We start from the raw sequence: 14,754 nt of genomic DNA, 5'->3' as shown, positions 1-14,754 counted from the left end.
GTGTCATCTGGGCCCTGTCAGACAGCACCACCTCAGCTGGGTCCTGGGCTGCCTTCCCTTAAGCCATGGAATCATTGGGGTTGGAAGACTGGACCTTAGGAAAGAATTCTTCATTGGAATGGTGCTCAAGCATTGAACAGGCTTCCCAATGAGGTGGTGGATTCACATCCTAGCAGTGTTCCCAAACCATGGAGATGTGGTGCTTAGAGCACCACATGTTTTAGTGGTGGACTTGCCAGGGCTGGATTAATGCCTGGACTCCATGACCTTGAGGATCTTTTCCAGCCTTCATGGTTCTGTGATTCTGGCACCTCTAAGCTCACCAAGCCCACAGTGGTCTCTAGAAACCTACAAGTGGGGGCATCTTGGGGTGTCCCTGTGTCTGTTTCACTCCGAGCAGCAGCCAGCTCCCTGCCATGTGTCACAGAGAGGAGGCTGAGCCACTCTCCTATTTATATCATATCAAAGCTCCTGCTTTGCTATATTGGTGCCAGCCTGAATCATCCAGCTGGGCTCCTGGAAGATCCATTTCACATTGTCAGCTGCCTCTTCAGTCGCTTTTGCTTTGTGTCTCCTGTTTCAGGGTCATTGTCTCACAGCTGAGTCCAGCCAAGAGAATAGTCTGATACTAAATAGTGGTCAGAAACCCTGCAGAGAATGCAGAGCTCCAAAATCCAAACCACCTGCTGTTATGCAAGATGGCGTGGCCTGGAAGGAAGCATTCCATCTCCTTGCCAAACATCAGCCCATTGGTTGGTTGTGTCTGCAAATTCCTCTTCCAATCTCTATGGGACAGGTGTTCTTCTTCAGTTCCTCTCACAAATGGCATTTGCTGGCTGCACTGAACAGCTGGAGAGACAGATGTGTCTGTTCTCCAGAGTAGCTCTGAGCAGCCCCCTGTTCCTTTCAGCTCATACAGGCGTGCATAAAAAAAAAAAAACAAACCCAAAACAATAAAAAAACCACCACAAACAAACAACGGCAAAAACCAAAAAAACTAAAGAAAAAAACAAAAAACAAAAAAACACAACCCCCCCACCCAAAAAAAAAACACCACAAAATGCCAGAACCTCCTTCCCACCTCTTGTAGTTTCAGCGGGAATCAGAACAAAGATGATTGAACTGGGTCAGTGGCAAACCCGGTCAAGCAAGGCTTGATTTTTGCTCCCAAAGAGGCAGCCGTGAGCACGGGAATTCACAGCGGGGTCTCTCCCGTGGCTCGGGCTCCCGGGAGGAGGAGATCCCTCAGGCCCAGAGGGAAATGTTTGCCAAAGTTTGCCAGCGCAGCCCAGGAGCAGCCGAGCCCCATCGGCCGGGGGCGGCTCTGGGTCCCGCCCCTCATGCATATTCACAAGGAGGGCGGGGCCAATACTATCCATAATTCATGAGGTTTCGCGCGCTTTCGTGACCACGTGGTTTGGTTTTCGCGCGGAATCCGCGGGTCAGGAGGCGGCGGTGATGGCGGTGAGTGGCCGTGCTGTGCCGGGCCGTGCTGTGCCGGGCCGGGCCGGGCCGGGCCGGAATGCTTTAACTCCTCGTTTGGCTCGTGTGGGGTGCCACCGCCGCGGGTTCTCCCCGCTGCCGGACACTCGGCGCTGCGGGGTCCAGAGGGGATTTGGGGGCGGGGGGGGCGCGCCCGGCGGTGCTCCCGAAACGCGGGGGGAATTTTCCCGCAGAGCAGAGAGCGGGGCCGGGGCACGATCGGACCCTTTCTCTCCGCTCCGGCTGCGCTGCGAGGATGGATTTACGATTTACCCCCGTGTCTCCCCCCCCCCCCAATATGTTTCCATTGTCATTTGCAAGGACAGCTAATTATTATAATTCACGGGTGATCCACATACCCGCTTCTGACGGCGGCCCGCACGGCAGAGGCCCCTGGCGGTGCCAGCCCCTCTCCCCTGCGGCCCCCTGCCCTCACGCTCGCTCCCGTCCCTGCAGGACTCCTCCGAGTCGCAGGCGGCGGTGACCAGCCCCGTGCGGAGCTCCCGCCGCGGCGATGCCTTCACCAGCAGCCCCGGCCGGGACCTGCCCCCCTTCGAGGATGAGTCCGAAGGGCTCCTGGGCACCGAGGGGCTCCCCGAAGAGGAGGAGGAAGGGGAAGAGCTCATCGGGGAAGGGATGGAAAGGTAAGAAAATCGTTCGGGGGGTTGTGTCCGGCCATGGGGTGCTGGGGATGTCAGTGCAGAGACATGGAGGGAGCTCTCAGGCCTTGTGGGATCCCTCTGCTGTGCTGGCAGCTGGGGTCAGGGGGCTGAAGAGCTGCTGGGCAGCGGAGAAAGGTCAGAGTATGATTTCATTTGAGTCCTGGGAGAACTGAGCAAAGTGCCATCATGGTCCTGGCTGGGTAAACCAGGATCTGCCTGGATGTGTGATGTGCATTCAGCCCAGCTCTTTACTTCTGCAGGCATGAATTTGATGTTGTTTTACCCGGCAAGCTGACCTTTACAACACAAAGGCTTGAATGCTGGCATTCCCAGCCATGTTTCTGGAGCCCTTTGCATTCCCAGCCATGGTGCTGGGGCCCTTTTACTGCAGGCATCTTCCACCAGGAAGTGCCTTCCTGCTCAGCACCGTTCTGTCCTGCTGCAGAACCCCTGTCCTGACACCTGCCCAGCAGTAGCTGGAGCAGGGCTGCAGAGTTGCTCTCCTGGCCTGATTCCCTGCTCTGTGTGTGTGTGCCAGGGACTACCGGCCCATCCCAGAGCTGGACGTGTACGAGGCAGAGGGCCTGGCCCTGGATGATGAAGATGTGGAGGAGCTGACTGCCAGCCAGCGCGAGGCTGCCGAGCGGGCCATGAGGCAGCGGGACCGGGAGCTGGAGCAGGGCATGGGCCGCATGAGGAGGGGGCTGCTCTACGGTAGGTGCAATGAGCTGAACCACCCTGGGGGCTTGGTCATAACCTCACCCTTCAGGGGGAGCTGCGCTCTCTACTCTCAGGGTAGTAGGGAGGTCTCTAGAGCTCCAGTGTGCCTGGGCTCTTAATGAAATCACTGGCTGTGGGCTTTGCTGGATTCCCCAGTGCAGGATCCCTTTCCTCTGGGTTTCCTGGGAGCGCATTTGGTGTCCTTCTGGTCACTGGTGAAACAAATTTAGGATCCTGGGCCTGTATCAAAGGATTGGGATTCTACCAAGCTGTGCTGTAGAGTGTGTTGGTGCTCCTGTACAGACTTTTGCAGGATGGATGGAAGGGCTTTTGATGCACTTTCAAGCTCATTCCTTGGTCAGTGCATTAATAGACTTGAATGTGTGCTGTTGCATGCAAATCTTCATATTCACACCCTTAAAGTCTTGGCTGTGTTGTGGAAGATGCAGGAGCAAGTCTAGAACTGGATTTAGGCTGTGCCTGGGATGTCTCTTGGTTTGTATCCCAGGCTGTGACCTCTTTACTTCCACAGCCTGTGCAATCCCACTGTGGCCAATCCATAGGGTGGGAATGGGAATCCCAGCTCTTGAGCAGTTTTTCCTCCCACCCTTTAGACAGTGATGATGAGGATGAGGACCGTCCTGCCCGGAAGAGAAGGCTGGCAGAGCGGGCTGCTGAAGGCATGGAGGAGGAGGATGAAGACATGATTGAGAGCATTGAGAACCTGGAGGACATGAAAGGGCACTCCGTGAGGGAGTGGGTTTCCATGGCAGCGCCCCGGCTTGAGATCTATCACCGCTTCAAGAACTTCCTGAAGACCCATGTGGATGACCATGGGCACAATGTCTTCAAGGAGAGGATCAGTGACATGTGCAAAGGTAGGGCTGGGTCACTGGAGGCTCTCTCGTTCTTTAGGTGGGTCACAGTACTTTGTGGTGATCCAGTACAGAGGTGGACATTCTGCTGCCTGCTCTCTTTGTTCCAGACATTGAATCAGCACTTCAAGAAAGCCTGATGCTGATGGATATAAATGAATAATGGAAACATGTCTAGTTTCTTCTTTGATTCTGGCTGACTAATTAGAAGGCCCCTGGCGTTTGCTCCTCATTAATATTCATTTCATAGAAATGCTAGCAGAATATGTGGGGCAGCAGACAGTGGTCTGCAAGTTTGTGATCTGAAAGAGACAACAATTGCTTGCTGTCTGCACCAGTTACTTTCTCACACTGGAAACTGCATTATCTAGCGAGGGGACACAAATAGACCTTGTGACTTTGGAAACTGTGTCAGTGTTGCAGCCTTGTATTCTGACTAGGCACTGCCAGAAGAAATGGTCATTAAGGCTGTCATTGATGAGTTTTAAAAGCAGAAATCGTCGCATCTAGGAGCAGCTCATGTAGCTGTACTTGTTGTATTTATTCTTTATATTTAGCAGAAGCTTGAGCTGTGGAAGGGGATCAGTTTTGTAAAGGAAATAAAAGGCATTTGTCTCATCCATTTCCATGAACATAAGACACAGGAGGTTTTTTGCCAGCCATTCAGCACACATAATGTCTCTCCTATTAGCTTCTGTTTCCTGGAGGTCTCTGAGAGAATTGTATATTGGGCTGAGGCTTTTGAATTTCAGGAACAGTGAGCCTGGGAAGTATCTGTGTAGAACTGGAGAGGAACAATCACAGGCTTGGTACTGATGAAGAATTTGTTAGAGAAATAAATTTAAAAATTTTAAACATTTTCAAATTGTTAATCTCTAAATTTTGGGGAAGGTGCAGAGATCTGTTAACTGCAGCCTGCAAGATATGGGCTTGTATGTTCTGGCTATCCTTTGGAAACTTCTTGAGGAATGAACAGGCTGAAATTACAATTCACCCTGTCTTTTTCTAAAGAGAACAGAGAGAGTCTGGTGGTGAACTACGAGGATCTGGCAGCCCAGGAGCATGTCCTTGCCTACTTTCTGCCTGAGGCCCCAGCAGAGATGCTGAAGATCTTTGATGAAGCAGCCAAGGAAGTGGTGCTGGCCATGTACCCCAAGTATGATCGCATTGCTCAGGAGATCCACGTCCGTATCTCCCACCTCCCTCTGGTGGAAGAGCTGCGGTCACTCAGGTGAGAGCAGAGCTACCAGCAGTGGCTGTGGGGCTTGCATTAGGCTTTGGGGTACTCAGGACTCCCCTGTGAGCTGAACCTCTGGGTGAGTCTAACAGGATAGCTGAGCTTAGCACAGGGGAAAATCATACAAAGGATAAACTTTCAGCATCCCTGAGGTAACGTGTGCCTTGCAGCAGGAGTATTTCTGGAGGGTGTTTTGCCTTCTGATGCCTGCAGGCATCCAGCATATCTCTGTCTTTCCTCAGGCAGCTGCACTTGAATCAGTTGATCCGGACCAGTGGAGTGGTGACAAGTTGCACAGGGGTCCTGCCTCAGCTCAGCATGATCAAATACAACTGCAGCAAGTGCAACTTCATCCTAGGACCCTTTTTCCAGTCACAGAACCAGGAGGTGAAACCCGGTTCCTGTCCAGAGTGTCAGTCTCTTGGGCCTTTTGAAATCAACATGGAAGAGGTAAGAGACTGTGTGCTTGCCTGGATGAGAGTGCTGCTCATCCTGCCCCACTGCCTGTTCCTCACAGCCCTGCTTTGACTCCCACCCTTTGAACAGCTTGAGGGGGTCTTCTGCTATATCCAGGGGGCTGTGAAGATAGGTCTGTTTGAGCTCTTAACCTGAATGACTCAGTTTATCAGCCAAAAGTAATTTATTGCCACACTGCAGGTGTTTTGGATTGAATCTTTTGCCACAATCGTCTTTGTTGTACACAGTTATTCCTAGTTTAGAAACGCAGAAACACCCTGTCCAGATCTCCTTGCAGGTTAGGTCAGTCTGTCCTGATCTGTCAGCTAAGGAAACCAGAGAGCAAAATCATTAATGTGGAGCTTCTGACTTTCATTCTTTGCTTTGATACTTTTAACCATCACAAGTGGAGCATTCTTCTCCCAGGAACTAGTCAGGTATTTGGGTGGACAAACACAGTGGCGAGATGCAGCGAAGTGCTTTCCTGTCCCCACTATTATCTATCACACCCTGGAACTGCTCCTTACAACCTCCACCCTCCCATGTCCATGATTTTCTCACTGAAGTCCTGGAATGGCCCTTCTCTCTGAGGTGCCTGTGAAGGGCCTTGCTGGTGCCTTGCTGGGTAACTCTGGTTTTGTTGCTGCAGACAGTGTATCAGAACTACCAGCGCATCAAGATCCAGGAGAGCCCTGGGAAGGTGGCTGCGGGCAGGCTGCCCCGCTCCAAGGATGCCATTCTCCTCGCTGATCTGGTGGACAGCTGCAAGCCAGGAGATGAGATTGTGAGTGCATTGTTCAAGTCTGGGGACAGCACAGGGTATTTTTAAATTCTGACAGTGACATCACAGCAACATCTCTGGGGATGGGGGGAGTTGTCCTCAGATGCATTTGAACCTTACCTCAGAATGGAGAAGGGGCTGTTTTGTACTGACAAAGCATTTCCTGCTTCTCAGGAGCTGACAGGGATCTACCACAACAACTATGATGGCTCCTTGAACACTGCCAATGGGTTCCCAGTGTTTGCAACTGTGATCCTGGCCAACCACATCGCCAAGAAGGACAACAAGCTGGCTGTTGGGGAGCTGACTGATGAAGATGTGAAAGTGATTGTGGGTCTGTCCAAGGATGAGCAAATTGGGGAGAAGGTGGGTCAGCCTCAGACGTCCCTTATTTTCCTGTTGATAGCTTGCCATCACCTGTCAGCTGCATCAAAAAGTGATGAAATGGGTCAGCTGGCCAAACAGTGTTTAAAGGAGCCCAGAAATCCAGTTCTCTTTGAATGGTCTTCTGTAGCTCTCAGACAGCTGTTGATGAGAGTCAGTTATAGGAGAAAAATAAATAAGGAACCTCCCTTGTACCTTTGGGAGTAAATTTTTCTGCTTCTCCCTTTCCTTCTCTGAGCCTTCTACATCACAACAGGGCTAGAAGACAGGTGACAGACACTTAGACACTGCTTATATCTGATCAGTTTTCTCTCTCTGTGTCTTAAAAGCCAAGTGGTAGAAGTGTTCTGTGAGGCCAGTGACTGCATCTCCAGTCCCCTAAAGGGGATATTATTGCTTAGCTTGAGTTGTGGTAGAGATTTTAGCTTTGTTTCCTCTATATGCTACGACCTGAAAGAACAAGCTCCTGGATTGGTGCGTGTTCAACCTCACTTGGGTCAGATTTAATTTCTGTAATGGGGGACTTTGCTCCATTGCCTTGGCTGTGCTGTTGCTACAGTGACTGCTGTTGCAGTGGATGCAGCAGCTTCAGCTGAGCCAGGAGTGTTTTAACATGAGTAGTCTCCAGCATCAGGTTATTTTCAGAATACCCTTGAGAAAATAAGCCAGTTGTTTGTAATATTTGACTGTGACAACAATTCATGTGTGGCACAGCCCTTTCGAGTACAGTACATGCAGGGAGTAAGCCTCTGATCAAGGTCCCAGCTTTACAAGATCTGATAACAGGCACTGTGGTGTACCTTGTGGAGAACAGGGTTGTGGAGGCAGTGGCAGCAGCTTCCAGCACCAGACTAAATAATGTGCCATGTCCCAACAGCTCCATTTTTGTGAAGTTCCTTTAGGCAACAGTGGGTGGGTCATTACCTTTGAAAAAGCCCTCACACTGTAGATAATGAAACATTCTTTGGAGACAGCAATATCTTAAGAGTAACTTTAGATATGGCACCTTGCTGATGTTCATGCAAGATTCTGTTCAGAACGGGAGCTGGTATTCCCTGGACAACTCCTCTGGTTTCCCTTTCAGATTTTTGCCAGCATTGCCCCATCTATTTATGGCCATGAAGATATCAAGAGGGGCTTGGCTTTAGCTCTGTTTGGCGGAGAGCCCAAAAACCCAGGTGAGTGTCACCTGTGTCCTTTGGTCCTGCCTCACTCAGGGAGGGCAAAGGGACTGGGGTTTGTCTGTGCCATTACAGCAAGAGTGGTTAGAGTTGTCTGGGTGGCTTGGTAACAGACAAGGTTTAGCAGACTGGGGGATATCTGTGATTGAACTGGCTGTTTTATCACACTGAAAACTCTGGTGTGACAGTAGAAATGCTATGTCTGAAAACAGCTCCTGCTGCAAACCCGGGCAAGTGTTTACCCTCCTCTAGGAGGTGACATTTAATGTTCCTTCAGAGGTTTGACCTCCTGGCACCCTGATTTGTTATCATCTCCTTAGAAGGATTTGTCAGCAAGGTTAGAAAGTCTATTTTAAAAGGATGACTGCCTCCAAAACTGACTTTCTTTCCCCCTCAACTTTCCTGTAACTACCATGCCTGCTGCTTGCCCTCTCTTCAGCTTTGTGGTGCTCAGGGCAGGGCTGCTGCCAAGCCATGCACTCAGCTGCCACGTGGTTTTCATTGCTTTTGTAGGTGGCAAACACAAAGTTCGTGGTGACATCAACGTGCTTCTGTGTGGAGACCCTGGAACTGCAAAATCACAGTTTCTTAAATACATAGAGAAGGTGTCAAGCAGAGCAATTTTCACCACTGGCCAGGGTGCTTCTGCTGTGGGCCTCACGGCCTATGTGCAGAGGCACCCGGTCAGCAAGGAGTGGACTTTGGAGGCAGGAGCACTCGTGCTGGCTGACAGAGGTGTCTGCCTGATTGATGAATTTGACAAGGTGAGCCCAGCTTCATCTCTCTGTGAAGGATTAGCTGTAAAGTGACCAGCTGTACCTCTGAGGACACACTAACTCATGGTGACATGTCCCAGATGACCCAAGTCCCTGCAGTTTGCTTAGGCCCCTGCTGGTCCATAGTGCAGTTTGCTGCCTTTTCAGAGCATCTGGAGCTGATTGCCCTTGGTGTGTTTGGCAGTGGGGTACAGAGACATAGTTTCACTCTAAATTGTTCCTGCTTTCCTGCAGATGAATGATCAAGATAGGACCAGCATCCACGAAGCCATGGAACAGCAAAGCATTTCCATCTCCAAAGCAGGCATTGTCACATCCTTGCAAGCTCGCTGCACCATTGTTGCTGCTGCCAATCCCATAGGTAAGTGCTGAGAGACCACAGGACCATCTCAGGCTCCCAGCGTAAGTCCACAGCCATGAGAGCTGTGGCACAGCTTCCCCTCCCTCTGCCTGGTTCCTTCCTGGTCCCTCCCTCTGCCTGGTTCCTTCAAGTCTGGAGCAGAGATCAAGCAAGCAGGAAAGTCTTCAGTAACATAGTGGAGGTGTGTCCTCCCTGCAGAGCTCCAGCCTTGGAGCCTGTTTGAGCTGGATTATCTGTGACCAGGTGGGCGATATGACCCGTCGCTGACGTTCTCGGAGAACGTGGACCTGACAGAGCCCATCATCTCTCGATTCGATATCCTGTGTGTGGTGAGGGACACGGTGGACCCAGTGCAGGTAGGGGCTGTGCCAGGAGCGTGTGTGGGCCTCAGTGCTGCTGCTGGGATGCTCAGCTGCAGCTGCCCGTTGAGTTTTTTGTGTCCAGTGAGTGTGGTCAGTGTCTGTTGGTGCACTGCTCTCTTGTAGGATGAAATGCTGGCCCGGTTCGTTGTTGGCAGCCATGTCAAGCACCACCCAGGCAGCAAGGAGGCAGTGAATGGGGACACGAACGAGGTCATCCTTCCCAACACCTACGGGGTTGAACCCATTCCTCAAGAGATCCTGAGGAAATATATCGTCTATGCCAAAGAGAAGGTCCACCCCAAACTCAACCAGATGGACCAGGACAAGGTGGCCAGGATGTACAGTGACCTCAGGAAGGAGTCTATGGTGAGAATACAGGGGAAAGGAGGGAAGAACTGTATGTATCTAGACTGCAAATCAGCCTGAGACTGTTCCAGCATATGTTGACACATTCTTGCCATTCCCATCACAAAAGTCTGTGCCACTGTTCTGTGAGAGACAGGCAGATCCTGCAGTGTCTGCTGAACAGATGATTCTTCATCTAAGTGCAGAGTCTTGCCTGTTGATGATGTGTGGACTGATGGACTGGGCACATGTACAGTGCCTGCCATGGCAAAGTCCTTTACTTGTCACCCAGTCTGGCAGGCCTGCAGGAGATGTTTGCATTCCCTCAGATCCACATGCCCCTGGTACATTACAGGGAAGCATTATCTGTAGAAATGCCCTTCTGTTTTGTCCGTGGGATGTCTCAGGCTCATCTCATGCTCTCCAAGTGAAAGAGGAATTTGTTGAGGTGTGAGGGAGATTTTTTGGAGCTCAGGTAAACTATACCTGTTTTGATTGGCCTTTTTTTTCTTTAACTCCTAAAATTTGCTGGAGGAACCTGGATTGCTTATCTTGGGAAGGCCCTAAACAGTGTCACAGAGTGACCCTGCAGCATCCCCTCGCGCTGTGCTGAATTCAGATAAGCAGGGAAGCTGTGCCAGGCTGTGTGGCCGTGCCAGCAGGTGGCAGGGCCTCCTTAGCCTGAGCCACCTCAGAGGTGCAGAGAGCTCCCTGCAGCGTGAAAGGAGCTGGATCCTGTGCCAGCTGGTACCCTCAGTGACTTGCCTCCTCCCCGCAGGCCACGGGCAGCATCCCCATCACGGTGCGGCACATCGAGTCCATGATCCGCATGGCCGAGGCGCACGCCCGCATGCACCTGCGCGATTACGTGGTGGAGGACGATGTCAACATGGCCATCAGGGTGATGCTGGAGAGCTTCATCGACACGCAGAAGTTCAGCGTCATGCGGAGCATGCGCAAGGTGGGCACCGCCTGGGCCGGGGGCTGTGCCTGCACCCCGGGCCCGCGGGTGCAGCTGCAGCTCCTCGCGCTGCCCTGGCTGTGGGAAGAGACCTGGTGCTCTGCAGGGGTCTGTCCTGTGCAGGCAGGCACTGAGCCTCTGTAAGTGGAGTACTGTGGGTCTGAAGCGTCAGGAAATTTCCCTGCCTGACCGTCCAGGAGCCACTCTGACAGTCACACTAACACCACGTGGGACCAAGGCCACCGCACAGCTACACACACCACACTCACAGTCAGACATGGTGTCCTTACCAGCTTGACCCCAGGTTTTCCAAAGTCTCAAACATCTGGATGTTTAAAATAATTTAATCATTGTACAATAACAACAGCTCAAGCTGGGTGCCTTTGAGGAGGGACCCCAAACAAGGTGCTGTTCTGTGACTGGCCCTCCTTAGTGTGTGGTGAGGCAATGTCCTTGTTGGATCTGAGAAGGAAGTGTACCTTGAGCTTCTGAGTCAAAACCACTGCCATGTCTATACTTTTTTGAGACTTTCCCTTCTATTTTGGCACAGGACTGCTGCCAGGTGATCAAGCCAAGCAGGCAGTTTGTTTCTTCACGTTTTTATTGGGCTCTCAGGGTACAGTTAGCCACAGGACAGCACTCACTGTGGGTTAGTGTGCAGTCTGCCCTGTTCTCTGAGTAGCAGGGGCTGGCTCTGAACAGCTCTTGGCTGGCTGCATGCTGGCATTTATCCACTGTTGAGTGTCTGCCCTCTGTCTGGACGACTCGTGGCCTCTCTCTTTGGCCTCAAACAGCCAGCCAAGTATGGGCGTCTGCTGGGGAGGCACAGGGCAGTCTGGGTTAAGGGAGGCTGCTCTGTGCCTTGCCCAGGGCCAGCCCTCCCATGGCTGTGTCCCTGTGGGCAGCACAGCTCCACTGCAGTGCACTGTTAGCCCCCAAGAGGCACCAGCCCCCCCTATGGAGATTCCAGATGGGAATAAAAGCAGTCAGCAGAGGAGTTGTGGCTGTCAGAGAGCTGCCTCTGCATGTGCAGCTGGCAGCTTGGCAAGTCACTTGAGACACACTAAGGGCACAGGTGACTGCAGTGTGTCACTGTTCTGATCCTCATGGCTCCTCTCATCCTCCCTCCCAGACCTTCTCCCGCTACCTTTCATTCAAGCGGGACAACAACGAGCTGCTGCTGTTCATCCTGAAGCAGCTGATTGCAGAGCAGGTGATGTACCAGAGGAACCGCTACGGAGCCCAGCAGGACACCATAGAAGTCCCCGAGAAGGACCTGGTGGACAAGGTATGGGCTTGTAGCCAGCTGCCTCTGGGACTGCTTCACGCTCTCTCTGCAGCCTCCAAACCAGAGGCATTCTGAGACTTCTAACTTCCCTTCCTGCATTGTGATACCATAAAAAAGACTGGTGTTAATCAATATAACCCAGCATCAGGATTGTCTCTTCTGTATCTGCTCCTCTTGTTTGGAAGTTCTGTATTCTCCCCTCTCTGTTCTTATTCACCCCCATAAAGCTTTGGGGTTGGAATGGTAAATCCTGTGGTATGGTGCTTATGCAGGTGAATGAGAACTCAAGTTCCCTGGCATCAGCATTTGAAGAAGCCAAAAGCAGAAAAATCTGTGCATGAACTTTTCCAATCCCTCCTGAGGCTAGCTTGCCTCCTCCTTAATGCATCTTCATCCTCATCCAAAGGTTGCACTTCTGACTTGGCCTTTCTGTGCAGAATATTGACCTTGTTTAGCACTAAAGCAATGTGGTTTAGTGCTTTTCTGCTCTTTGCATCAGATGTGCAGAGTACCTACTTCCAAAGCCACAGCTTGGTGTTGCCAGGGTGACCACCCCCAGTCAGATGTCTCCATTGCAAAACTCTCCTGCTGAATGAGGTTTTGGGGGCTTTTGGCTAGGAGTTACCTTCTGTCTCTGGTGGAAGTAAAAGGACGAGCTGGGAGCAGGCAGATGCTGAGCCAGCATCCTCTCTTGGCTCAGCTCAGCACTGCCAATGCTCCCTCCTCCTGACCCGCAGTCTCCCCTGCTACTGCAGCTCTGGTTCCTGCTGAGCAGAGCAGAGATTGCTGACTGTCAAATTTTATGCAGCCTCTGCTGTGGAAAACCACATGGTTCTTACTTTGATTAAATAATCATTTACCTCTCCCCTCTTCCTCCTCCCAGGCTCGGCAGATCAACATCCACAACCTCTCAGCCTTCTACGACAGTGAAGTGTTCAAGATGAATCGGTTCAGCCGGGACGTGAAGCGGAAGCTGATCGTCCAGCAGTTCTGAGGCTGGCAGCAGAGTCTGCCACATCCTTCTGTGAGATGAGACCTCCATCTTCCAGCCCTCCAGGATGCTACGGAGATCCTGAGCCAGAGGGACTAGGCTGCACATCCTCTTGCTTGCTTTGTGCCTTATGGATTAAAGGAGCGCTGAGCTGCTGAAGACCTTGTGAATAGAACAGAATTAAGTAGTTAAATGCCCTGTCAAGTCTGTTTAGCAACTTCTTCACTATTTTGCCTTGTAGCTAAGCACAGCAGGGAGAGAATTGCTGGCCATCTACATGACATGTTTTCTGTTTGTTTGTCACTAGTTGTTATGGGCTCCTCTGCAGGAGGGACCAGTGGGAGCATTTGGAAAGCATTATCCATCCCCCTTGGATTGCAAGCACCCTCAGGGATTCTCTGTTCCCATCTCTGGTGACTGCACAGCCTGATGGGTGATAATTGAAACTGCTTTCAACTCTCCATGAACCAGCCAGCCTCTGCTCCAGGCCTTTGTGCCTGACACTTGACATTTCCCCAGGTGCCCACATGGGTTGACCTTGTGCAGGGAAGGAGAGGGGAGGCAGAGGAAGATAAGAACTGAAACAAAATATAGTTCTTTCTGGTCTTTATTATGATCTGTTTGGGCACTGAAAACTCCTTCAGTACCTGCTGGGGAATCTCCAGAAGCCAGAGTGGAGGGGCTTCCCTTGCCTTAGTGGATGTTATCTGTGTAGCTGTCAGCAGGTGTGAATTTACAGCTGAGTCCAAGTGCTACCTTTGACACCTAAAATGAACTCCCTCTCACACCCATTTGTTGAGGGTGAAGTACCCATGGTGCTGGTTTTGGGCATGGCAGTGGAGGAGGCCTAAGCTGGATATGTTCAGGAAGGACAAGATGGGCTCAGTGTTCACATGCAATTTTCTTAGTATGCGTGTTTTAAATACATTTGTTTTTCAATACTTCTGCATTTCCTCTTTTGATAACTGCTGCCACCAAGAGTGGAAGTAAGAACTTAAGTGAGCAACCTGGATGCTGTGTGAACTGCTCAGCAGCTTGTGGGGTTAGGTTTGGGTACAATCACATCTCATATTTGCTCTTCAGGTTAGTAGGAATGGCCAGTGCTGACTGTCAGCTCTACCTGAGACATCTGTGGACTGATAGCAGGGCACACTTGCCTTGGACCATGCTGTGAATGCTGCTTTGCCCACCAAGAACCTGCCTGCAGAGGTTCCTTCCCTGTCTTGCCTGTGTATGTTTGTATCCCATTGTGACTATCCCATCACAGTATTTCCCACCTCCCTTCCTTACATACACTTAGGTTAGACAGCCCTGATCTCCTGCCTGGGCTGCCACTTGGATTCCAGTCTGGGAGAAGCAGTAGCCCCTCTGCAGGACCCAGCTGAGCTCTGCAGTGCATGTGCTTTTTCCTGCCTGGAGCTGTGGGACCTTGTGGCATCTCCAGCCTCCCGCCTGAGCTCAGGAGAATTTGTGAGCTGGCTGCTGCAGTTGTGTGCTGGCCAAGCAGAGGTGTCCCTGGCTGTCAGCACGGACACCGTGGGGTTTGTCACAGTGATGTGTGTGTGTGTGTGTGTGTGTCCTCCCAGCCCAGAGCCAGCAGTGCTTGGCCCTGCTGGGGGCTGAGCACATGACTCTCAGCCTGAAACTGGCTCTGTGGGTTGCCTCCTCTGCCTGCCAGCTCCCTCCTGTGCATTTGTTTAACTGTTTTGGCTGTTTTTTTCCCTTCCTACTGGGTCTCTGTCTACCAGGGCTTTCTGCAGGCAGCCTATAGAGATGCTTCCTGGTATTCCTTCCCTGCTTGAGCAAGCCTTTCCCCTGAATGTGGGCCTGGATCAGGTCTGGGTTGGGGATGGCCAAACTGCTGTGTGCCTGCAGCTGCCTGGTGAGGTGCA

The 14,754-nt window shown here is 51.6% G+C and overlaps 1 protein-coding gene across 1 annotated transcript; it reads left to right on the top strand.

The window, feature by feature from the left end:
- The first annotated feature begins 1,391 nt into the window (after window positions 1-1,391).
- On the top strand, window positions 1,392-13,803 carry MCM2 (minichromosome maintenance complex component 2). The gene is made up of 16 exons (XM_039734165.1): window positions 1,392-1,464; window positions 1,939-2,126; window positions 2,683-2,858; window positions 3,479-3,742; window positions 4,751-4,970; window positions 5,219-5,426; window positions 6,082-6,216; window positions 6,388-6,579; window positions 7,682-7,775; window positions 8,292-8,542; window positions 8,789-8,915; window positions 9,159-9,271; window positions 9,401-9,643; window positions 10,401-10,583; window positions 11,716-11,871; window positions 12,755-13,803. The coding sequence occupies exons 1-16, from the start codon at window positions 1,459-1,461 to the stop codon at window positions 12,863-12,865; spliced, it is 2,667 nt and encodes an 888-aa protein (XP_039590099.1). The 5' UTR covers window positions 1,392-1,458; the 3' UTR covers window positions 12,866-13,803.
- The last annotated feature ends 951 nt before the right edge of the window (window positions 13,804-14,754 follow it).

Source organism: Passer montanus, unplaced genomic scaffold (assembly GCF_014805655.1).
Source record: "Passer montanus isolate IOZ18808 unplaced genomic scaffold, ASM1480565v1 scaffold9, whole genome shotgun sequence".
In the NCBI taxonomy this organism is placed as follows: Eukaryota; Metazoa; Chordata; class Aves; order Passeriformes; family Passeridae; genus Passer; species Passer montanus.
This window is presented reverse-complemented; position numbering and strand designations above follow the sequence as displayed.